General features: G+C 44.5%; 1 protein-coding gene across 1 annotated transcript in view; it reads left to right on the top strand.

The window, feature by feature from the left end:
- Positions 1-23,488, top strand: part of NLRP5 (NLR family pyrin domain containing 5) — a 29,208-nt gene extending 5,720 nt beyond the window's left edge. Inside the window, exons 3-11 of the mRNA XM_060131663.1 lie at positions 1,145-2,741; positions 3,763-3,930; positions 7,406-7,570; positions 9,314-9,484; positions 12,284-12,454; positions 15,104-15,274; positions 17,766-17,933; positions 21,118-21,288; positions 23,356-23,488. Of these exons, the coding sequence (XP_059987646.1) occupies positions 1,145-2,741; positions 3,763-3,930; positions 7,406-7,570; positions 9,314-9,484; positions 12,284-12,454; positions 15,104-15,274; positions 17,766-17,933; positions 21,118-21,288; positions 23,356-23,488 (2,915 nt within the window). The remainder of the gene's footprint in view (positions 1-1,144; positions 2,742-3,762; positions 3,931-7,405; positions 7,571-9,313; positions 9,485-12,283; positions 12,455-15,103; positions 15,275-17,765; positions 17,934-21,117; positions 21,289-23,355) is intronic.
- Positions 23,489-25,903: the final 2,415 nt, after the last annotated feature.

The raw sequence follows: 25,903 nt of genomic DNA, 5'->3' as shown, positions 1-25,903 counted from the left end.
GTTTTGTAAGGAAGTTCATTTGTATCCATTCTTCGATTCCACCTATAAGTGATATCTATGATACTAGTCTTTCTCTGTCCCACTTATTTCACGTAGTATGATCATCTAATTTTTTATGTTAGTGCATACCTATTGGATGTCAGAGACGGTTAAGGAGGCTACAGGCAGGGATGGAGGTAAAATGACAAGGTATTTTTCTCATGGAGCTCACCTTGGAAGCTGGGAGCTAGATGATTAAACACATAAAAGAATTGCCATTTATGACAAGTGTTGGGAATAAAATAAAGAGGGTAAGGTTGAAAGAATTACACTTTGTAATGCTAATAGTGGCCATTGCTCATCTTTGCCAAGCCCCGTGCCGATAAATATCGAATGCACTTTCTGTTCCTTAAATATTTGTCGCAGCCCTTGAAGAGGATGTCCATCTCATCTTATGGGTGAGGAAATGGAGGTCCAGAAAATGAGGCAACTTGTTCCAAATCACAGACACTATAGAGCTTCGAGTTGCAGGCAGTACCGGTCTAACTTCAAAGGCTGTGCTTACCTCCCCGTAAACAGCAGTATCCCGTCACATGGAGCTGTTTCTCCACAGTAGCCCGGGATTCCTGGGCTGGAACTGAATGTGCACGCCCACCCCGAGGTCTGGAACGCAGGGCCACGCACGCATCCTCACCTCCCCCAGGCTTCTCTGTCTTTCAGAGACCACATAGGCATGTTCAATGTAGATTATTCAGTGAATACGTAGTTGTGTGTCCACAGGGCACCAGGCACTGTTACAATACTGAAGAAACAGTAGCAAGTAGCAAAGTCCCTGCACAGAATCCATTGCCGGAGACAGACAATAAGCAAACAAAAATGCAACCTATCAGGTATGAAGTCCTGGAAAGAGAAATCAGGTTAAAGGGACACAGAGCGATTTTGCAGAGCATCAGTAAACTTTGAGGAAGTGATCTTCATACGAGGGACAGAGCTTGTTATGTGTACGTTGCTAGGAAGAAACAAAAGACCCACAGCTGTAGGCTGTGTGACTTAGGATCCACTAGGTCTGCGGTTTTTGTTTTGCTTTTCTGCTAGTTTTTTAAACTGAAATCCAGACTTTCTTCAAACTCTCTATCTCGTTCTTCTTCTCTCCTGTCTGACTCAGGCCACAGAGATGACCAACAAGACTATAAGAGTCACGTGATGAGGAAATTCTCCACGAAGCTGGATGCACACCACAGCTTTGAAAAATTTGCCTCTGACTGTCCAGATGTGCACGTGTTGTTGGGGGCTTTTAATCCAGACCAGGGGGACTTCCGGCCTCTCACCGTGGTTCTACACGGAAAGGCGGGGATCGGGAAATCAGCTCTGGCCAGAAGGATCCTGCTGTTCTGGGCACAAGGTGAGCTCTACCAGGGCATGTTCTCCTATGTCTTTTTCCTCCACGCCAGAGAGGTACAGTGGATGAGGGAGTGCAGCTTTGCAGAGTTAATCTCCAGGCAGTGGCCAGACACCCAGGTCCAGGTGGAGGAGATCCTGTCCCAACCAGAAAGGCTCTTGTTTGTGGTTGACGGATTTGAGGACCTGGACCTCGCCTTCAAAGACGATGACTCAAATCTCTCTGGAGACTGGGCGGAGAAGCAGCCCGTGTCCGTCTTGATGCACAGTCTTCTGAAGAAAGTCTTGCTTCCCGAGTCTTCCCTGATCATCACCGTCCGAGACTCGGGCATAGAAAAGCTCCAGTCCGTGCTCCGGTCTCCCCATTACCTGTTGGTGGGGGGACTCTCAGTGGAAAAAAGGATGCAGTTGCTTCTTGAGCATATGAAGCATGAACATCAAAAGATGCAAACCTTGCGTTCAGTAGTGGGCAACCATGAGGTGTTTGACAAGTGCCAGGTGTCCGTCGTGTGCTCCCTGGTCTGTGAGGCTCTCAACCTGCAAGAGGCACCAGGAAAGAGCCTTTCCATCACTTGCCAGACTCTCACGGGCTTGTATGCCTCATTCGTGTTCCATCAGCTCGCTCCAAAAGATGCAGTCAGGAGCTGTCTGCGTCAGGAAGAAAGAGTCACCTTGAAGGGCTTGTGCCAGATGGCTGTGGAAGGCGTGTGGAATGCGAAGTTCGTGTTTTACAGCGATGACCTGGGCATTCACGGACTGAAGGAACCTGAGCTCTCCGCTCTGTTTCACACAAGCATCCTCCTCCAAGGCAGCCGCTGTGAAGAGTGTTACATGTTCTTACACCTCAGCCTCCAGGAGTTCTTTGCTGCCTTGTACTATGTCCTGGAAGGATGGGAAGGAGAGGGGGACCCCTACTCTCTGTTCACTGAGAATGTAAAGAGTTTGATGGAACTCAAGCAAATTGACTTCAACGTCCACTTGGTCCAGATGAAGAGGTTCTTGTTTGGCCTCATGAGCAAAGAGGTGATGGGGGCACTGGGAACCCTCCTGGGATCTCCTGTCCCCCTGGTGGCAAAGCAGAGGCTTCTGCACTGGATCTCTTTGTTGGGTCAACACACCAACACCACTGCCCCGCTAGACTTCCTTGACGCCTTCTACTGTCTTTTTGAGACACAGGATGATGAGTTTGTTCGCTCGGCATTGAACAGCTTCCAAGAAGTGTGGCTTCCACTGAACCGGCCAATGGACTTAATAGTGTCTTCTTTCTGTTTCCGGCATTGCCAGTATTTACGGAAAATTCGGTTGGATGTCAGAGAGGTCCCAAAGCATGAATTTGCTGAGTCATGGCCCAGCATTCCCCAAGGGTGAGTACCTTATCTCTGCAATTCGTTTTTTCCTTTCCATCTTTGGGAGGGGGGCTATCATTGACAAATGAAAATTGCATATATTTAAGATGTATGCCTTGGTGTTTTGATATACCTGAAATAATCATCACCATCAAGCGAATTAACATACCCATTACCTCTTATAGTTATCATTTTCTTTGTGTGTGTGAGAGAGAGTGTGTGTGTGGTGAAAACACTTAAGACTACCTACTATCCCTAGCCACATCGTTGTACATTAGCTCTCCAGCATGTATTTATCCTGCATAACTGAAACTTTGTACCCTTTGGCCAACATCTCCCCATTTCCCCCACCCCCAGCCCCAGGCAACCACCACTCTACATTCTGCTTCTATGAATTCGACTCTTTTAGAATCTCCATGTAAGTGAGATCATGCATGTCTCTCTGTTACTGCTTTTTTCCTTTAGCATAATACCCTCTAGCTTCATCCCAGTTGTTGCAAATGGCAGGACTTCCTTCTCTTTTAAGGCTGAATAATATTCCATTTTGTGTGTATACCACATTTTCTTTATCCACTTATCCACTGACGGACACTTAGGTTGTTTCCATGTCTTGGCTATTGTGAATAATAGAGTACAAATATCTCTTTGGGATCCTGATTTCAATTCTCTGATATACTCCCAGAAGTGGGATTGCTGGATCATGTGGTAGTTCTATTTTTAATCTGGGGGGGAAACTCCATACTGTTTTCAGTAGTGGCTGCACCCTCTGACATTCAAGGGGGAGCTAGAATTTAAGCACAAATCTTACTCGAGAGCTGGAGGTGTGCCCCGTGGGTGTCGAAATATTCCGGAGGCAGGTGGTTATGAGAGCACTTCTCCAGAGCATGATGCGAGATCTGCTGCACTAGCCTCAGAGTCTCTAAAACCATCCCTGTCCCGCCCTAATACACGGGTTTCTCTCCCCGGGCATTTTTGGGGCAGTTGTTCGTGTCAAAATCCATCCTGTGGAAGCAAATGCTTATTTCCTTCTCCAACATAGCCTGCAGATCAAGACCCATGATGAGCATTGGGAACACCTCTGCTCTGTGCTCAGCACCCACCCAAACCTACGACAGCTCGACCTGAGTGGCAGCATCTTGAGTGAAGAGGCCATGAAGACCCTCTGCATCAAGCTGAGGCAGCCAACCTGTAAAATACAGAATCTGATGTAAGGCTTCCCAGCCCTTGTACATGCCCCTTTGCCTGGCTGTGTCATGGCTCTCCTCTCCCACCTACTGAGGAAGACCAATCTATAAAATGTATTTGGAGGGAATAAGTGCCATGGAAGGTATAGGAACCAAGTTCCCAAAAGCACAGGATGGGGAATGACTAAAGACCTTGTGAAGGGATTACTAAGGTGGGTTCATTTACTCGGGGTCTTGAAGGATGAATAGGAGTTTGTTAGTGAGGGAAAAGTGAGGGAGGCTCATTTCAATAAATGGTAGAGCATGAGGCAATAGCAAGATCAAAGTGCATGATCTGTGAGAGCCTTTAAATCAGTCCTTAATGCTTTTAGGCTAATAAGGTAACAAATATTTAAATATCCAATATATTGGGTTGGCCCAAAAAGTTCATTTGGGCTTTTCCATAACATCTTACGGAAAAACCCAAATGAACTGTTTGGGCCAACCCAATAAGTTCCTGGGTCTGTTGGAGATGCCAGGGTACTTACCAGATACCTAGAACAGGAAATGAAGGGCTTGTTCTACTTCAACAAAGGTTCTATTTCTACTTTTCCCTCCAGGACCAAGTGAAGCACATGTGACACTCAAGACTAGACCAAGTCAAGTTCTTGGCTGCAAACATTTTCCTCTCCTGTGGCCACTTCTATCTCTTCCTTAATTAGTTTCCTTAAACTGGGCTGAGCCAAGGAACTTGGTGATCCCAGAATAAGGAATAATGCCTTGTTCACCTTAAGTCCTGCACCAAACTTGATTGCTCTGTCAGCTGTTATCTTAACTGTTTTTCCCCTGGGAATCCCTCCCCACTAGCCGCCCCTATGTTAAGCTCTTGTTACACCCTGTCACTTGCTTTAAGCCATGTCATCCATATATACACTACCAAGTGTAAAATAGATCGCTAGTGGGAAGCAGCCGCATAGCACAGGGAGGTCAGCTCGGTGCTTTGTGACCACCTAGAGGGGTGGCATAGGGAGGGTGGGAGGGAGATGCAAGAGGGAGGAGATATGGGGATATATGTATATGTATGGATGATTCACTTTGTTATACAGCAAAAACTAACACACCATTGTAGAGCAATTATACTCCAATAAAGATGTTAAAAGGAAAAACAGTAACTCTAAAAAAAAAAATCCATGTCATCACTATTTGTCATTCAACCCTAATACATGATCATCGTAAAGAGATTCAGGAAGTCCAAAGGATTTTCAGTAAGTCCCCTGATGCCTCTTCAGCTTCCTGTTTGCCTAATTACTTTCACATATTCTCATAAATTTTCCATGCAATTATAAATATTTAGTGGCATATGAAGTTTTTAATCCAAATGATATCACATTGCACAGTCTGACATTTGACTTTTTTCTTCCACTTGAACTTGGCTAGATATCTGTAGCTCTATTCTTAATGAACTATAACATATTTCATTCTTTTTTTATAATTTTTTTGGAATATAGTTGATTTACAATGTTGTGTTAGTTTCTGCTGCATAGCAAAGTGAATTAGCTATACATATACATACATCCACTCTTTTTCAGATTCTACTCCCATATAGGTCATTACAGAGTATTGAGTAGAGTTCCCTGTGCTATACAGTAGGTCCTTGTTAGTTATCTATTTTATATATAGTAGTGTGTATATGTCAGTCCCAATATCCCAATTTAGCCCTCCCCCACCCTTTCCCCCTTGGTCATCATAAGTTTGTTTTCTACATCTGTGATTCTATTTCTGTTTTGTAGATAGGTTCATTTGTACCATTTTTTTTTAGATTACACATAGTGATATCACATATTTGTCTTTCTCTGTCTGACTTACTTCACTTAGGATGATAATCTCTAGGTCCATCCACATTGCTGAAAATGGCATTAGTTTGTTCTTTATATGGCCGAGTAGTATTCCATTGTATATATGTACCATGTCTTCTTTATCCATTCATCTGTTGATGGACACTTAGGTTGCTTCCATGTCCTGGCTATTGTAAGTAGTGCTGCAGTGAACATCGGGGTACATGTATCTTTTTGAATTATGGCTTTCTCTGGATATATGCCCAGGAGTGGGATTGCTCTATTTTTAGCTTTCTTATGCATAACTCTTTTGCCTCTGTTGAATGCCTTCCCTGATAGATTAAGCTCCATAAGGCACAGAATATTAGCATTTGTTTAATACACTCTTCCCAGTGCCTGATGCATCATAGGTACTCAAGTGTTTGCTGCTTTAAAATAAAATACTTTTGACCTTTGAACAATGCAGGAATTGTTTTGACCCTTGAACAATGCCAAGCCCTGGCCCCATGCAGTCAAACATCCAAACATAACTTTTGACTCCCCAAAAACTTAACCACTAATAGTCTACTGTTGACCAGAGGCCTTACCAATAACATAGTCAATTAATACATATTTATATATGTATTATATACTTAGTCTTACAATAAAGTAAGCTAGAGAAAAGATGTTATTAAGAAAATCATAAGGAAGAGAAAGTACATTTTTACAGTACTGTATTGATACCATAAATTGACGTTGTCTATTTATAAGGGGAATCATTTGTCAGTATCTCCATCAATATTATATGGTACAAAATACTTTAGATGTTATATGTATAACATACATATGTGTAGATACATACGTGTTACAGTGGACATCAAAAACGAAAATATAATGTGAAAGAAATTCATATTTATTTACAGGTGTAATGATTCATGCATAGATAATGAGGAAGCAGCAATAAGATTGCTTTATGGTAGCCTAGCCTGTACAGTAATGAATGAATCATTATAAATTTTTTTTTCTTTTTTTTTTTTTACGGTATGCGGGCCTCTCACTGTTGTGGCCTCTCCCGTTGTGGAGCACAGGCTCCGGACGCGCAGGCTCAGCGGCCATGGCTCACGGGCCCAGCCGCTCTGCAGCATGTGGGATCTTCCCGGACCGGGGCACGAACCCGTGTCCCCTGCATCGGCAGGCGGACTCTCAACCACTGCGCCACCAGGGAAGCCCTATTTTAAAGTTTTTATGGCATCCATATTACAGTCATACTCATAATGCAGTATTGGAAACATTGTTACATTTTTAAAAAAAAACACCTGTGATGATCAGCTGATTCAGTGTCTACAATTATGAGAAAGGCAGACTGTACAGTAATGCAATTCTTTGAAAGCAAAGTTTTAAAACAGTGAGAAAACAAACACATTAATTTTATACTGAATATCACTCACCTTATTCCTGTGTAATGATAGGCTACCCACTTCAATACAAGTTTTGCACACAATGTACTACATATATATTTTTACTGAAAAAAAATCCATGTATAAGTGGACTTGTGCAGTTTAAATCCATGTTATTTGAGGGGCAATTGTAAATGCAAATAATGAGAGATCAGAGTTGAAATGGAAGAAAGAGCAAGAAGGAAACATTAGGATACAACCAAATGTCACCCAAATGTCTAACTAGTGTTTTCTTTCCTCTTCTGTAGATTTACAGGTGCCCAGATTACCCCTGGTCTCCGTCACCTCTGGCTAACGCTTATCAACAGAAATATTAAATACCTGGACTTGGAAAGCACTCACCTGAAGGATAGAGATGTTATGATGGCATGTGAAGCAGTAAAGCACCCAAACTGTTTGCTGGAGTCTCTGAGGTAAGTCCTGGGTATGGTTTTTGCTTGGCGGATTTCAGGGCTTTATTGTTTTTACTTTTTATTTTGAAATAATCATTCACAGAAAGCTGCTAAAATATTACAGAGAATCAGGAGTCTGGATAAAGTTGGTGGCGATGGCTGCACAACAGTGTGTATATAATTAATGCCACTGAATTGTACACTGAAAAGTTAAGATGGTAAATTTTGTGTTATGTATATTTCACCACAAGAAAAAAGTAACTTTCAATATTTTTTTCTGGCAAAAACCAATTTTATTTAGGCTGTTAAAACATTTTTTTATGGTGGTACATTGACTTGTATATATGAAACTTATATAACATTATAACATTATATTTCTTTTTGATTGATTAATTAATTAATTTTTGGCTGTGTTGGGTCCTCTTTGCTGCGCATAGGCTTTCTCTAGTTGCGGTGAGCGGGGGCTACTCTTTGTTGCGGTGCATAGGCTTCTTGAGGTGGCTTCTCTTGTTGTGGAACACGGGCTCTAGGCGTGCGAGCTTCAGTAGTTGTGGCACACGGGCTCAGTAGTTGTGGCTCTCGGGCTCTAGAGCGCAGGCTCAGTAGTTGTGGTGCACGGGCTTAGTTGCTCTGCGGCATGTGGGACCTTCGTGGACCAGGGCTCAAACCTGTGTCCCCTGCATTGGCAGGCGGATTCCTAACCACTGCTCCACCAGGGAAGCCCAGGTTCTACTGTTAACACGCAGCTTCCAAGACCCTGCTGGGCACAGGCAGTCTGCTTATAGAAGCAGAGGGAGCTTGGGGAAACCTGGAGGTCTTATGGACCTGACCCAGAAGTGGTTCAAATCACTTCCCCTCATATTGCTCTTAGCAGGAACTCAGTTCTGTGATCATACTCACTGCAAGGCAGGCTGTGAAATGTAGTCCAACTCTGCATCCAGGTAAAAGCAAGAACAGGTTTGCACAATTAGAGCAATGCCTGGCTGCGGTATTTACTCTTTTAATCCTCACAAGCACCACTGTGATTGGTAGCGGTTATCTCCATGTTTCAGATGGTAAAGCTACTTGCAAAACGGCAGATTACGTGACACATCAGGCCTAGAGGATATACTATTTAAGGGTACCAACTTGCCAATAGATAAATAGGTCCTGGAGATCTAATGCACAGTATAATGATTATAGATGCCCCAGTATTGTATTATAAACGTCAAAATTGCCAGGAGACTAGATCTTAATTATTCCCACCAAAAACAAAAAAAAAGAAATGATAATGCGTGATGTGATAAAGGTTGTAGCTACTGCTACATTGGCAATCATATTGCAATATATGAATGTATCAAATCAATGTATACATATTGCAATGTATAAATATATCAAGTTACACCTGATACACAATGTTATATGTCAGATAAATATATGAGATGTCAGCTTTTGATAATTGCTATGAATAAAATAATACTAAAGCAAGAGGATGGGGTTGGGTAGGGAAGGGCAGGCATAGTTAAGGAAGGTAGTGAGACTCACTTACTCAGAAGAAATGACACTCCGGAGAGTGAATGGAAAATTGAACCACAAAAAGACCTGGGGCTGGGATGAGAAGGGGTGTTGCAAACAGAAACAGCAAATGCTCAGACCCTCAGGCCGGAGCAAACAGCATCCAGGAACCAGCCAAATGGACAGAGTGGCTGCCGTGCAGGGAAGGAGGGGAAATGGCTTGCTTCTGGGAAGAGGTGAGGATGTGTCTCCCGTTGCCTGTCTCTGCAGGTTGGATCACTGTGAATTAACCCACACCTGTTGTCAGGTGATCGCCCAAATGCTTGTTACGTCCATCAGCCTGAAATCCCTGAGCCTGGCAGGAAATAAGGTGACGGACCAGAGCATAAAGTCTCTCTGTGATGCCTTGAAGGTCACACAGTGCACCCTGCAGAAGCTTATGTGAGTTGAACTCTGTTCACCAGAGTTATCTTCTCTTGAGATCATCCAAGTCTGTGGGAAAAGGGAGGGGAATTGGCTGAGTAAGCCGAGGGTTAGAATGGGAGATGGGACCTCGTGGGAGAGCCCAATGTGGAGGTTGGAGAAAGACCCAAAAACTAACATCTATGTCTTTGCTACTGACTCCAAACGGATATAAAAGACCAGAGCAGAAGCTGAACTTGAAGAAACAGAGTAGAATGGAGGTTGCCAGAGGCTGGGAGTGGGGAAATGGGGAGCTATGTGTCAAAGGGTATAAACTTCCAGTTATAAGAGGAATAAGTTCTGGGGATCTAACATACAGCATTCAGATTACAGTTAACAATACTGTACTATATACTTGAAACTTTCTCCAACGCCCAAATCCCAAAGAGACGTAGGATTGTGGTTCAGCTGCCATCTATGGCATCCTGAAGCGCCAGGCTCTGTGCTAAGTGTTCTCTCCCGTTAACATCATCTTCACAAGCAACCTACCAGCTGGGAATTTTTTCCTCCCACTTGCTGATAAGGAAAACAGAATCCAGAAGAAGGGAAGTCTCTTGTCTCAGGTCACACAGGGAATAAAAGGCACAACTCAACTCTGAGCTCCCGTTTGATACCTAGGGAACTGCTCTGTTACCTGGGAATTTCCTCCTTGACATCCCACAATTCGGACAAGGTTGTTTCTCCCCACCATTCCCAAAACGTGCCATGGCAGGAGCATCCTCCTTCAGTGGGAGTTTGGTTTGTTTTTTTTTTTTGCGGTACGCGGGCCTCTCACTGTTGTGGCCTCTCGCGCTGCGGAGCACAGGCTCCGGACGCACAGGCTCAGCGGCCATGGCTCACGGGCCTGGCTGCTCCGCGGCATGTGAGATCTTCCCGGACCGGGGCGCGAACCCGCGTCCCCTGCATCGGCAGGCAGACTCTCAACCACTGCATCACCAGGGAAGCCCGGGAATTTGGTTTTGAATCAGAGCAAAAGTTGAAAACCAAGAGGCACTAATTACCCTTTCAAGCCCAGAAAGGGGGAAAAAAAATCACAGTGGAAGCCAACATACCTTCTAGCCATCAACCTGTGGAGGGGTGGGGGAGAAAAACGTTATTCTACACTCTTATGATCAGTATCTGGGGCCTGCAAATTAAACAGACAATGGACAGATTTGCAGGAGAAAAGGCATACAAATTTTATTGATGTTAATTTTTTTTAACGCGCGTGGGGCCTTCACGGAAAGAAAGTGAAAAACCCGAAGAAGCAGTTAGACTCAGGAGCTTATATACCATTTTAACAAAAGGTAATGAATTGCGGAGAAGTCACTAGACAAAGGAAAGGGGTTTGGGGCTTCTATGGGCTGATAAATTATGGGAAGGTGACTAGGAAGTAAATGGGGGAAACTAATAGAAAATAAGGGTTATAGGAAGACTTGCCTCAGTGCCACCTCTATCTCTGTGATAAAGGTTGTTCTTTCCCTGGTACAGGAAGTGGGGGAAATGTGTGCCCTGCTTTCAGGCAGATAGGTGGAGGGCAGAGAGCTCCTCCTGTGTCTGGTTTTTCTTAATTGCCTCCAGCTCAAAATACTGTTTAAGTCAAAGTAGCATATTTTTGAGGTGGCCTGTCCTGATCCCTTTCAAGTCCAACCCAGCAAGCATTTCTTCCTTCATCGAAAGGAACCACCACCAATAATACAGCGGAAGTGCTTGCTATGGGCATTGCACTGCTCTAAGCACGTCAGATGTGTCAATTCATCTAATTTTGTCACAATCCCATGAGAGAAGTACTATTAAACTCTCATTTTCAAGTACCGTTGCTTCTTAAGCTTTGCTAAAGTGGTGGACTATCTAGTTTATATCTATGGGTCATGGTGTATTAAATGTAAGTCCTTCTAAATAGGGAAGTCACCCATCTCTGCAAAACCTCACACCACAGTAAAACAGCCAGATAGAGAGATTTGCTTTGCCCGGGCGCTGCCCATGGTGGTTGATGGAAGATTTAATCACCCATGATATTTAGAGTCGTATTTTTGTTTTGCTTTGTTCTGTTTTGTTTTGATTTGAAGTATAGTTGATTTACAATGTTGTGTTAGTTTTGGGTGTACAACAAAGTGATGGACTTCGTACATGTATATGTGTATATATATATATGTGTATATATATGTGTATATACACACATATATGTGTATAAATGTACATGTATGTATATATATGTGTGTAGGTATATATATGTATATATATACATATATATATATATTCTTTTTCAGATTCTTTTCCCTTGTAGATTATTACAAGACATTGAGTAGAGTTCCCTGTGCTGTACAGTAGGTCCTTATTTGTTATCTATTTTATATATAGTAGTCCATATCTGTTAATCCCAAACTCCTAATTTATCCCTCTCCGCCACCTTTCCCCTTTGGTAACCGTACGTTTGTTTTCTATGTCTGTGAGTCATATTTCTGTTTTGTAAATTCATTTGTATCTTTTAAGATTCCACATATAAGCAATATCATATGATATTTGTCTCTCTCTGTCTTACTTCACTCAGTATGACCATCTCTAGGTCCATCCTTGTTGCTGCAAATGGCATTATTTCATTCTTTCAGAGTGCAATTTGGGGACTGAATCACTGGAGTTGAGCTTGCAAGTTAAACACAGACATGATGTGACATCACCAGATATCTGCCAGGGCGTGTCAGCTATGAGGGTGACCTTTCTCTCCCTTCCTTGCAAGGGAGGGAGAGATGGAAATCTAAGAATAGATATCATTGCCTTTCTGGGACTCTCTCCTTGCAGACTGGGGAACTGCGGCCTCACAGCCACCGACTGCCAGGATCTGGCCTCGGCTCTCACCAAGAACCAGAGCTTGACACACCTGTACCTGTCAGGAAACAGCCTGGGGAGTGAAGGCATGAATCTGCTGTGTCGAGCCGTGAAACTTCCCAACTGTGGTCTACAGAGGCTGATGTGAGTCCAACTCGCTGCCCTGCGAGGATTCGTAGCTTTATTACAAAGAGCAGAAAGCAGTGGGGAACGTGGAAATTGTCAGGACGAAGGGACCTGATAAGTGCCACATCCTGCTCCTCCTGAGAGCGTCTATATTTCATCCTTCCGTGGAAAATTCCACCTCTGCCTCTGTGTTTTCTTACAGTGGGAAGTCCTCATTTATCCAAATACAGCCGATTCTCATTACTGGTGGCAGTTGTGTTCTGTAAAGTTGCCGTGAATACTGAATTAGCAAATGCTGAATTAGCGAATACTGAACCATTGCTCCTGGGGCGGTGGGGGAATACAGGGTTAGGTTCCTGGGAGCCGCTGGTCACATTTTTTAAAATTTATTTTATTCAAGTATAGTTGATTTATATTGTTGTGTTAATATCTGCTGTATAGCAAAGTGATTCAGTTATACATATATATATTCTTTTTCATTATGGTTTATCACAGGATATTGAATATAGTTCCCTGTGCTATACAGTAGGACCTTGTTGTTTATCCATCCTATAGATAATAGCTTACATCTGCTAATCCCGAGCTCCCAATCCATCCCTCCCCCAGCCTCCCTCCCCCTTGGCAAGCACAAGTCTGTTCTCTGTCTGTGTGTCTGTCTCTCTTTCATAGATAAGTTCACTTGTGTCACATTTTCTTCAACCAATCAATACATAACCTTGTTTTGTGTGTTTCTTTTTAAAGACACTTTATTTAATGCATATTATTGATTCATTAACATTGAACTCACAGCCCACAGCACTAGATCTCATCCCTGAAGGAAGCTTATGTGATACATATGTTTTCTCCATAAAGCACATCCCAGCCTTCTTACCGTTAGGACACTAGACAGCACCTTAGCACTACCCTTGGGGGCCATTTTAAACAATGAAGTCACCACCACCAACAACAAAAAACACAAAAATGCAAAAAATCATGGCGTTAACTGGACCGTGAAAAGGATGCCCATTTATGGTGGGACAGCTGAAAAATTCCAACCTCAGCTAGGAGCATGTGCAACCGACAACTCAAATTTTTCTCTGCTCTGCACATTATTGATTTGAAAATATCAATTTTTGGGGACACCAGTGTTCGCAAGGAGGTGGATTCAGGAATGCAGAGTCCATGAATAATGAGGCTTGACCATTTATTAAGCACCTACGTTGGGCAAACACTCTTGGTTGCTAGGGACAGAGATGAGAGGCAGATGTGGTCTCTATGTTTACATAGGTTAGATTCCGGCAGGGGAGTGTTGGATAAGAGCTGAGATTTTTCAGTACTTCCCTGGCGGTCCAGTGGTTAAGACTCTGTACTTCCAATGCAGGGTGCACTGGTTTGATCCCCAGTCAAGGAACTAAGATCCCACGTGACGTGTGGCCAAAAAAAAAAAAGAGAGATGAGATTTTTAGACGAGGGTACTGGTGATGTAGGATTATTAGCCACAGAGTGTGTGTGACACACACACATATCTGGGGGTGCTGTGTACCCTAGCTATTTTACAGTAGGTGTAGGTGTCCCTGTCACTGTTTTAAATACTGCCCCCTCGTGTTGCCAGACTCTTCTATCAGAAATCTTTGGTTCGACGGTAAGAATGTGAGACTGTCAGCCCTGCTTAGTGCCGACAACCAGCTCTGCCGTTTCACCTCTTTGACCCATTAGTCCACCAACAATGTCACGTGAGGGGAAAATATTCGTGCATTAATGGTATACCTGTAGCCAGAAATTCTGTTGAAGAATATAACTTTGATTCATATGTCTACCTTATGACGAGTTCTAAGTTTCCCCAGTGAGTAAGTATGGGGAAATAGCAGCGTAGAGAGACTAGTGGGCACCACCCCCTCGCCAAGACGTCCGTGTCCTAATCCCCGGAACCTATGAATATGTTACCTTACATGGTAAAAAGGACTTTGCAGTGTGATTAAGAATCCTGAGGGACTTCTCTGGTGGTCCAGTGGTCAGGACTCCGTGCTTCCACTGCAGGGGGCAGAGATTTGATCCCCGGTCAGGGAACTAAGATCCCTCAAGACGTGCGGTGCAGCCAAAGTAAAAATAAAATAGAATAGAATAAAAGAGCAAAAGAAAAAATTTTTAAAAATAATCTTGAGATGGGAAGATTCTCCTAGATTATCTGGGTGGTCCCCATGTAATCACACATGTCCTTCAGAGGAAAGAAGGAGGTAGGAGACTCACAGGTGGAGGGGTGATAACAGAGTGATACAGTTGCTGGCTGGAGATCAAGATCTAAGGCATGGGGGCAGCTTCTAACAGCTGGAAAAGGCAAGGGAACAGATTCTCCCCAGAAGGAACACAGCCCTGCTGACACCTTGATTTCCAGACCAGTGAGACCCTGACCTCCAAACCCGTAAGATAACATAGGTGTGTTTTTAAAACACTAAGTTTGTGGCCGTTTGTTACAGCAGCCACAGGAAGCGAATGCATTGAGTATGGAGGAAAATTTTAAAAAGATGGATTTTGAGTAGCATCCAGCACGTGCACTGTGCCAGGTGTTCCAGGGTCATCCCATCCCTGACACCCACAGGAGGAGAAAACTGAGGCCGAGGGGAGTTGCTCACGTGAGGTCACACTGAGGAACATGTATGACCGTCCTCTTTCCCTGTGTGTGCCCTGCAGACTAAACGCGTGCAACCTGGATGTGGCTGGCTGTGGCTTTCTTGCGTTTGCACTCATGGGCAACAGACATCTGACGCATCTGAGCCTTAGCATGAACCCCTTGGAAGATGACGGGATGAACCTTCTGTGTGAGGTCATGATGGAGCCGTCTTGTCTCCTCCAGGACCTTGAGTAAGTTTCCCTGGTTGTTGGGGATCAACTCTACCATGGGGGGGCCTGAGGTTCTAGAATGTCAAGAGCGATGGTACCACAAATTAGTTCTAGGGTCGACTGAGGCTCATTCTTTCCAGTGGACACTCTGCGTAAGTTGATGTGTTGACACTGCAGTGAGTATGGGAAGGAAAGAGAAAGTATTCTGAACGGGAGCCCCGTGGAAGGATCTGTGGGATTCTAGGACATGCTTGATCTCTAAAACCTCTTTACTTTTCAGAACATCTTGCACCAGGTTAATCTTCAGCTATTCATTCTGTTTGTGGGGTGGAGGGGGAGGGGGGCAGCTGTCTATCTCTCAATCCCTTTTCTCTCTGGGGCTCAAATTTCTTCACCCCTATTGGAACATTTTTATATACTAGGAGTATTCCATCACTAAACCAACTAGAAAAAAATTAAAGGACCTCAACGAACAGAAATAAATCTCTAAGCTTGAAACCAAGCAATAATCACTCGATATTTCAGTTAATGTCTCCCGGATGCAGAAGCAGCATTGAATGTGTCACAAAGAAAGGATCCTAGCAGTTTCCACTTCAGGTATTCTTACCATGTGGCAGGCATGTGGCTCTCAATATTTCTGCAGTTCCCCCACCAATCATACACCAGGGGGAACTAAAACTCCCAAGGACCATAAACCTTGCTTGGGTCTCACATTCTGTCCTTGAGGATAAGCAAATCATAATAATAAATGAAGCACGATATGGTATTCCATTTAATGGTGCATAATAACTTTTAAAAACACCCAGAGCTGGGACTTCCCTGGCGATCCAGTGGTTACGACTTTGTGCTTCCACTGCAGGGGGTACGGGTTCAATCCCTGGTCAGGGAACTAGGATCCCACATGCCAAGTGGTGTGGCCAAAAAATAAAATTTTAATAAATAAAATCCCCAAAAGCTTATGTCCAGTGTTTTAGTCATGTGTCCCTTATCAAACTCTGTGTGCTTGATAGCCTTTTCTTATGATCGATTACAAAGGTAGAGTTAGTGGACCAAAACATGGGACCACTTTGAGAGCTCTCCCTCCCCAAAAATAAGTAAACGAAAGGAATTGGATAGAGATCATAGTACACAAACCTCTGAGTAGCCCCCAAGTATTAATTCTTCTATTTCTTTTCATGGAATTGGCATTTTGAGCCCTAATGCTGCATGGTATAGAAAATTCAGCTTAGTCCATTGGAGACGCCATTTCTTTGGGGTTGCACTTAAGTGCTGGGAGATTTTCTGGTCCTCACCATCACCATTGGTCCATACTGGCCTCTAAGACTTGTTCATTCCCACCTGGTATTCACAAGTGAGTCCTTCCTCGTTCTTTTTTCTTTTTCTTTTTTTAAATTTATTTTTGGCTGCGTTGGGTCTTCGTTGCTGCATGCGGGCTTCCTCTAGTTGTTGTGAGTGGGGGCTACTCTTCTTTGCTTTGTGCAGGCTTCTCATTGCGGTGGCTTCTCTTGTTGCAGAACACGGGCTCTAGGCACATGGGCTTCAGTAGTTGTGGTGCACGGGCTTCAGTAGTTGTGGCGTGCAGGCTTCAGTAGTTGTGGCTCATAGGCTTAGTTGCTCCATGGCATGTGGGATCCTCCCAGACCAGGGATCAAACCCATGTTCCCTGCATTGGCAGGTGGATTCTTAACCACTGCACCACCAGGGAAGCCCTCCTTCCTCGTTCTTGATGTGAATGCCTCATGGAGATGGACCCAGTGGGATCATTCTGTGCTGAGCACACTAAGTTGATGATGTGAGACTCCAGAGCTGTTTCTGTCATGTCTACTCAGATGACTCACATAGTCACTACTGAAGGGGCCATTTCCACCCTCTCCCACTCCTCCTGGGAACAGACACACAAGACCCCTTCTCCTTTTGGATCCCAAACCCTACCTAATGTTTCAGTGACTTCTATCATCTTTTCTGTCCCTCTCAGGACTCTGTCCCTTTGTCAGAGGCTCTATCAATTTCTACTGGCGTTTTTTTCCATCTCTCTCCCTGCCCTCCACCAGGGAGAATGTTTATCTCATTTTCAGGTGAAAAGAATGCTCTGATAGCTCATTTCTTTGTCTGAAGACGCCTCCAGTCTCTTCAAAAACTTTTCCCACCCTCTGCTATTATCTGTCTCTTGAGATGATAAACTGTCCTAAGCTGTTCACAGGGATGGACAGAAAGATCCCCAGTTAGGAAGGAACAAGGGGAATCTCTACTAATGTTTCTGAACCTTATCCCACTGTGGCGCTCTCCTCAAAAGGAGAGATATTGTCTCTCTCTCTAAATCTCGCTGAATAATCTCCATCTCTCTCCTCTTCATCTCAACCTCTCTCTCCCTCTCTCTCTCCATCTCTCTATATCTATTCATCTCTCTTTCTGTCTTCATCTCTCTCTCTTCATCTCTCTCTCTCTCTCTCTCCATCTCTCTCTCTCTCACGCTCTCTCTCCCCCACCGACCCCCACTTCCTTCCTCTTGCAGATTGGTAAAGTGCCGTCTCACTGCCGCTTGCTGCAAGAATCTGTCCTATGTCATCACAAGAAGTCAACACCTGAAGAGCCTGGATCTAGCCGCCAATGCCCTGGGTGACCACGGGATTGCAGCGCTGTGTGAGGGATTGAAACAGAAGAATTCTCTGAGGAGACTTGGGTACGTTCCTGGGATCACCTCTTTGAGGGCTGGGCACAGAGTGAAGGGGACCCAAACGTTAAGTCGCTTGAACAAAGACCGTGTTCTGGTTTTCACAATTCCATCAAATTAGACAGCATACAACCACGGCAGAGTAACAGACTGAGGCACAAATTCCAACTGGGCTCCTTTATGTGGATGAATTAAATAGCCAACGCTTGAGAACAGGGTCTGGAGGTAGTGAGAACTAAATAGATGCATGTTTACTGGAAAACCCATGTGTGCTGAGCACAGTGCCAAATGGTGGAGGTATGGACATATATGGACCATGGAGTGGCTGCAATTATGGTCTAGTGAGAAAGGTGGACCAAAGAGCAAATGATGACATGGCTGGTTCTCAAACCCTAGTAAGCATCAGAATCACCCCAGAGGCTTGTTTAAAACAGTGTGCCGGTACATACAATGGAATATTACTCAGCCATAAAACAAGAATGAAATAGCGCCATTTGCTGCAACATGGATGGACCTAGAGATGGTCATACTGAGTGAAGGAATTCAGACAGAGACAGACAAATACCATATGATATGGCTTATATGTGGAATCTAAAAAAAAGGATACAAATGAACTTATGAAAAAGAAACAGACTCACATAGAAAACAAACATCGTTACTAAAGGGGAAACATGGCGGGCAGGGATAAATTACAAGTTTGGGATTAACATGTACACACTAATATATATATATATATATATATATATATATATATATATATATAAAATATCCAACAAGGACCTACTGTACAGCACAGGGAATGCTACTCAATATTCTATAATAACCTATATGGGAAAAGAATCTGAAAAAGAATGGATATATATATATTATATATATATATATATTATATATATATACACAATTGAATCACTGCTGTACACCTGAAACTAACACAACATTGTGTCAATAAATCAATAATATAATGTAAAATAAAAAATTTTTTAAAAAAAGAACTGAAGCACTGACACATGCTACAATGTGGATGAATGTTGAAGACATTAGGCTAAAGTGAAATAAGCCAAATACAAAAGGTCACATGTTGTATGATTCCATTTCTATGAAATATCCAGAATGGGCAAATCCATAAAGACAGAAAGTAGACCACAGGCAGACCTCATTTTATTGTTCTTCCCAGATACTGTGTTTTTCACAAATGGAAGGTTTGTGGCAACCCTGCATCAAACAAGTCTATCAGTGCCATTTTTCCAACATTTTCTCACTTTGTGTCTCTGTCACATTTTGGTGATTCTCCCAATGTTTCAAACTTTTTCATTTTTATTATATTTGTGATGGTGATCTGTGAGCAATGAGCTTTTTTTTTACTTTCTAATTTTTTAACTGAAATATAGTTCATTTACAATGTTGTGTTAGTTTCAGGTATACAGCAAAGTGATTCAGTTATACATTGTACATATAATTATTTTTCAGATTCTTTTCCCTTATAGGTTATTACAGGATATTGAGCATCTTCCCTGCGCTATACAGTAGGTCCTTGTTGGTTACCTATTTTATATACAGTAGCTTGTATCTGTTAATTCTAGATTGGTGAACTTTGATGACTTGATGAAGGCTCAGAAGATTAACATTTTTTAGCAATAAAGTATTTTTTAATTAAAGTACACTGTTTTGGGACTTCCCTGGTGGCGCAGTGGTTAAGAATCTGCCTGCCAACGCAGGAGACATGGGTTCAATCCCTGGTCCGGGAAGATCCCACATGCCGTGGAGCACCTAAGCCTGCATGCCACAACTACTGAAGCCCACGCACCTGGAGCCCATGCTCTGCAACAAGAGAAGCCACCACAATGAGAAGCACGCGCACGGCAACAAAGAGCAGCCCCCGCTCACCGCAACTAGAGGAAGCCCACGCATAGCAACGAAGACACAATGCAGCCATAAATAAATAAATAAATAATTTTTAAAAACTACATTGTTTCTACAAACAATAAATGCTGGAGAGGGTGTGGAGTAAAATGAACCCTCTTGCACTGCTGATGGGAATGTAAATTGATACAGCCAGTATGGAGGTTCCTTAAAAAACTAAAAATAGAGCTACCATATGACCCAGCAATCCCACTCCCGGGCATATACCCAGAGAAAACTGTAATTCAAAGACACATGCACCCCAATGTTCATTGCAGCACTGTTTACAATAGCCAGGACGTGGAAGCAACCTAAGTGTCCATCAACAGATGAATGGATAAAGAAGATGTGGCACATATATACAATGGAATATTACTCAGCCATAAAAAGAAATGAAATTGGGTCATTTGTAGAGATGTGGATGGACCTAGAGACTGTCCTACAGACTGAAGTAAGTCATAAAGAGAAAACCAAATATCATATATTAACGCATATATGTGGAATCTGAAAAAATTGGGAAGGTAGATTCTTAACCAGGGGACCACCAGGGAAGTCCTGCTGCTGATTTATTTTATACCTAGTCGTTTGTACCTCTTAATCCCCTACTTCTCTATTGCCCCTCCCCCACCACTGGTTTTTTTCTCTGTGTCTATGACTCTATTTCTGTTTTCTTCATTCATTCATTTTATTTTTTAGATTCCACATTTAAGTGAAAACATACAGTGTTTGTCTTTCTCTGTCTGACTTACTTCACTATGCATAATACACTCCAGGTCCACCCACGTTGCTGCAAGTGGCAAGATTTTGTTCTTTTTCATGGCTGAGTAGTATTCCGTTGTGGTATTTATTTTTGGCTGCATTGGGTCTTTGTTGCTGTGTGCAGGCTTTCTCTAGTTGTGGCAAGTGGGGGCTACTCTTTGTTGTGGTGTGCAGGCTTCTCATTGCGGTGGCTTCTTTTGTTGCGGAGCATGGGCTCTAGGCACGCGGGCTCAGTAGTTGTGGCTCGCGGGTTTCAGTAGTTGTGGCTCGCGGGTTTCAGTAGTTGTGGCTCGCGGGCTCTAGAGCACAGGCTCAGTAGTTGTGGTGCACGGGCTTAGTTGCTCCATGGCATGTGGGATCTTCCTGGACTAGGGCTCGAACCCATGTCCCCTGTATTGGCTGGCGGATTCTCAACCACTGTGCCACCAGGGAAGCCCCCCGCTGTGATTTTAAAGTTGTGGTAGAAGTCAAACATGTGTTGAAGGAGGGATCCGGATCTTGGGGTCATTCCTTGGCTGTGCTGTGCTCTCTAAAGGTTGGAGACATGTGGACTGACCTCCGATGGCTGTGAGGCCCTCTCCTCTGCCCTCTCCTGCAATCAGCACCTGACCAGCCTAAACCTGATGCAGAACAATTTCGGTCCCAGAGGGATGACAAAGCTGTGTTTGGCCTTTGCACAACCCACATCTAATCTACAAACCATCGGGTAAGTCCCCGGCGATGTCTTCTGAAATACGAACCTCCTTCTGCTACAGGTACACTAATTGGCGGAGAGGCAGTGGATCTGAGAAGCTGAGACCTTGTCTCATCAACCAGATCTTTATCCAACCGCTAAGTGCCCACCGTGTTCCAGGCACCGCCTGGGGTGCTGTGCATACAGGGTGGGTACAGTGCCTGGTACCATGGGGTTTCCTCTGGGGATGGGTTTGGGGAGCGTGGAGGGATGACATACAAATAAAATGTTTATCTTCAAAAAAAAACCCTAAAACTGGAATTACCATAGGATCCAGCCATCCCACTTGTGGGTATACACCCAACAAAATTGAAAGCAGGTTTTCGAAGAGATATTTGCACATCTGTGTCCGTAGCAGCATTATTCACAATAGCCAAGAGGTGGAAGCAACCCAGGTATCTACTGATGGGTGAATGGATAAATGACGTGTGGTCTGTCCATACCATAAAATATTATTCGGCCTAAAAAGGAAGGAAATTGACACATGCTACAACGTGGAAGAACCTTGAGGACATTATGCTTGGTGAAATAAGCCAGTAACAGAAAGACAAATACTACATGATACTACTTAGGTGAGGTCCGTAGACTCATCAGATCCACAGAGACAGAAAGTGGAATGGTGGGGGCCTGGGGAGCGGGAGACGGGGAGTTAGTGTTTAACGGGGACAGAGTTTCAGCTGGGGGAGATGAAAAGAGTTATAAGGATGGGCAGTGCTGATGGTTGCTCAATAGTGTGGATGGACTGAGTGCCACTGACCTGTACGATGAAAAATGGTTCAGATGGTAAAGGTTATGTGTAATTTTCCCACCATTAAATGTTTTTAATGTTCAGGATTACTGCAGGTGGTAAACAACAAGAAGGAAACAAAAGAGTAAGAGAGAGTGACCGGGTGTGGAATTAATTTTGACGATAGAAAAAGTATTTGCTGCTTAGCACCTCATGTTTGTAGACAAAATAGAAGCTCAGGGCACCCCTGGAGGTGAAGAAGTACAGCTGTGATTGAGGGAAGTAAAGACCTGACTGGAGAAACATAAAACTTGTGGCAGCACAGAAGGCCCCTTGTGGTTGATTGTGATGTATTTATATCAGTAGCAAACTTCCCGGTTGACTAACTGGTTTCTCCTGTATGGTCCAGCGTACAGCAGGTGGATTTATCCAGGGGTCAAGTTTTGACTGACGGACGGCACCAGAAAGAACACGATGGTTGTGGTGTGAAATCCGAGGGGGAGGGTGGATTGGAAAGCATGGCTCAGTGGATTTGGAGATCTTGATGCAGCCAAAGAGAACGGTTTCAGCGATCACTTCAGCGAGTGAGCTGAAAAGGCAGAAGGCTGTGTTGAAAAGGGGCATATTTGTGTCGGTGACTCATGAGGCAATGGAGCCTTTGATGAGATAAGCTTGTGACTTAGGGGACTTAGCAGGTAAAGATGAGAAGAGGCAGACCTAGATTTTACTAACGGACCTTTCAGGAGGCTGTTTCCTCATCTGTCAAATGGGGACAATACCATGTGTCTATTTGGATACCTGTTTCTCTCTCCCAGAATATAAGCTTCATGGTGGTGGGGATTTTGCCTTGTTCATCACTGTGCCTCTAAACCCTGTAACAGGACCTGGCACAAAGTCAGTTCTCAGGAGGGAGTTCGTGAACGGATGAATAACCATGTCTGTCTCTTCAGATAGCTATGAGGGACAGGGGCCTGTAAAAACCCAGTGTAGCGTCTGCCCTGTAAAGGGTTCCTTTACAAGGAGGGACTGACTTTCGTTCTATGGGGAACACGCTGTTTCTCCTCAAGAATACAAGAGGAGGGACTTCCCTGGCGATCCAGTGGTTAAGACTCCGTGCTTCCAGTGCTGGGGATGGGGGTTTGATATCTGGCCAGGGACCTAATATCCCACATGCCGTGTGGTGTGGCCAAAAATTAAAAAAGAAAGTGCAAGAGGAGGTTTCAGCCCCTTGGTGGGGTGTCCAGGAACTCTGAGGAAGGGAGAAGCGTCAGAAGCAAATTCTCAGAGTAGTAAGTCCCCTTTTTGCTCCCCAGGCTGTGGAAATGGCAATACCCTGCTCGAATAAGAAGGCTTCTGGAGGAGCTAGAGCGACTCAAGCCGCACATGGTAATTGGTGACGGTTGGTATTCTTTTGCGGAAGATGACCGGTACTGGTGGAAAAACTGAAGACGTAAAAACCCTCCCCACCCACACTCACTCTGATGGAGGAAACTTCTAGGGTCCAGCTGTGCCCAGGGGTTCCTTTTCAAAGATGGATAATGATTTCTGATTCTCATAAAGCCCTCATAGGTAGTGATTCTTGTGTGTCCACTTTAACTTGGTCATTGCATTTGCCTGAGGTAGGCTTGTGAACTTCATGTCATAGGACCTCAGTATCTGTGAAATGCCTGTCCTACCAGAGGGCATGGAGAGAGAATCAAATAAACACTGAGCATTTGGAAAAAGCATCCAGTGGCCTTCTTTTTTTTTTTTTTGGCTGCGTTGGGTCTTCATTGCTGCATGTGGGGTTTCTCTTGTGGCGAGCGGGGGCTACTCTTCATTGTGGTGCGCGGGCTTCTCATTGTGGTGGCTTCTCTTGCTGCAGAGCACGGGCTCTAGGCGTGCAGGCTTCAGTAGTTGTGGCACGTGGGCTCAGTAGTTGTGGTACACGGGCTTAGTTGCTCCACGGCATGTGGGATATTCCTGGACCACAGATCGAACCCATGTCCCCTGCGTTGACAGGCGGATTCTTAAATACTGCACCACCAGGGAAGTCCCTCCGGTGGCCTTCTTGATCAATGTGGGTGTGATTCCAGAGCAGAGGAGGGAGGACTTAGGTCCTTAAAAGTGCCCCCAAATTTTGATAACACAGATCTGCTGGTTTTTTAAAGCACATATCTGAATTTCAAAGGAGGATGTGACTATCATTCAACATCTGAGATATAAACACAAAGCTGAATTTATTGCTTAGTGTAGTAAAGAACAACTGGTCTACCACAGTCTCTCCCTCAAACCAACCCCAAGAGGTAGGTAATAGTTTCCCTATTTTACAGATAAGGAAACAGAGGCCGATGGATGTTGACATTTGTCTGTCTGGTGTCACAAAGTCAATTAGTAATCCAGAGAAAACTCTTAATTGGAAAAGACATGTGCACCCCAATGTTCATAGCAGCACTATTAACAATAGCCAAGACAGGGAAACAATCTAAATGTCCATCAACAGAGGAGAGGATAAAGATGTGGTACGTGTATACACTGGAGTATTACTCAGCCATAAGAAAGAATGAAATAATGTCATTTGCAGCTACATGGGTTATCATACTAAATGAAGTAAATCAGGAGAAAAACAAATACCATGTGGCATCACTTATATGTGGGATCTAAAATATGATGCATAGTTGCATGCACATTTCTTTTTATATTTGCGCCCCCCGGAAGGCAGAGCAAGAGGACAGGGAGCATCTCCTGGAAGGCAACCGTTGGCAAATCCAGGGACATCGCCCTGACCTAGTACGTCTGGCCACGGGGTGGGGACCCAGGGTGGGCACATGCTGCCTCCTGGATGACTCTGGGCTCTTCCGTTGTCATTTTCTCCAGTTGGATCCTTTCCCCGTGTCATGTGATGGAGCACTCCCTTCTACCCACTCCTCACACTCTGCAGGTGGGTAATGTTGGGGGTGTGTGTGGTGTGAAGCCATGTCAGGTCTGATCCTCTAAGCTACAAGTCACAGAATTCCTGACCTGAGGTCACTGAGTAGAAGTTCCCCGACTGGTGAGTTTAGTGAATTCAGCAGCACCGGGAGAGCAGGATCTCAACCCACCTCCCTGCCATTCCCTTGAACCTCCCCTGGAGCTCACTAGGTGGCGGTAGAGCGTCACCCAGAAAGGACGGCTCACACGTCCCCAGGGCAGGTGTTTCATCCTCAGCACTGTGGAACTTTGGGGCAGGATAATCCTTTGTGGTGGGCAAGGGGGCTGTCCTGTGCACGGTAGGGCATCGAGCAGCATCCCTGGCGTTTACCAACTAGATGCCAGGTGCAACCCACCCCCGGTCCTGAGAACTAAAAACGGCTCCAGACATCGCCAGACGCTACCTTTGGGGCACACTCACCACCACCCGAGAACTGCCACTCTACGTTAAACAGAGAAACCTCCCTCGGAAGCACCGCCACACCCCGCGGGACAGAACTGCTTCCCTGGCAAGCCCACATCGGCGTGTAATGCTGAGGGTGTGGCCACTTCTCGTTTCCCTCGTAGGAGGACAGCTGTTTCGTAGACCCAAAGGTATAGCTGCCAAAACTTGGAAGCAACCAAGATGTCCTTCAGGAGGTGAGTGCATACAAGGCCTGGAGAGGGTAAGCGGCACCTGCTGGCAGAACAGGGACTTGAACCCTGGTTCCTCACCCCTGCATTAGGTGCCTTCCCGGGACAGGAATTAGCTGTCAGTGACCAAGGACCAGGCACTTACAGACACTCCCAGGGATCCCTTGAGACAGTCGAGACAGGCAAGATCTTCTCTGCACAGAGGAGGAAGCCGAGGGTGAGAGGGACTAGCTCACTTGCCCAGAGTCACACAGCCTATACGCAGCACCGTGGAAACTG

Source organism: Lagenorhynchus albirostris, chromosome 19, assembly GCF_949774975.1.
Source record: "Lagenorhynchus albirostris chromosome 19, mLagAlb1.1, whole genome shotgun sequence".
NCBI lineage: Eukaryota > Metazoa > Chordata > Mammalia > Artiodactyla > Delphinidae > Lagenorhynchus > Lagenorhynchus albirostris.
Note: the sequence above shows the minus strand (reverse complement) of the source record. Positions and strands in the feature narration are given on the sequence as shown.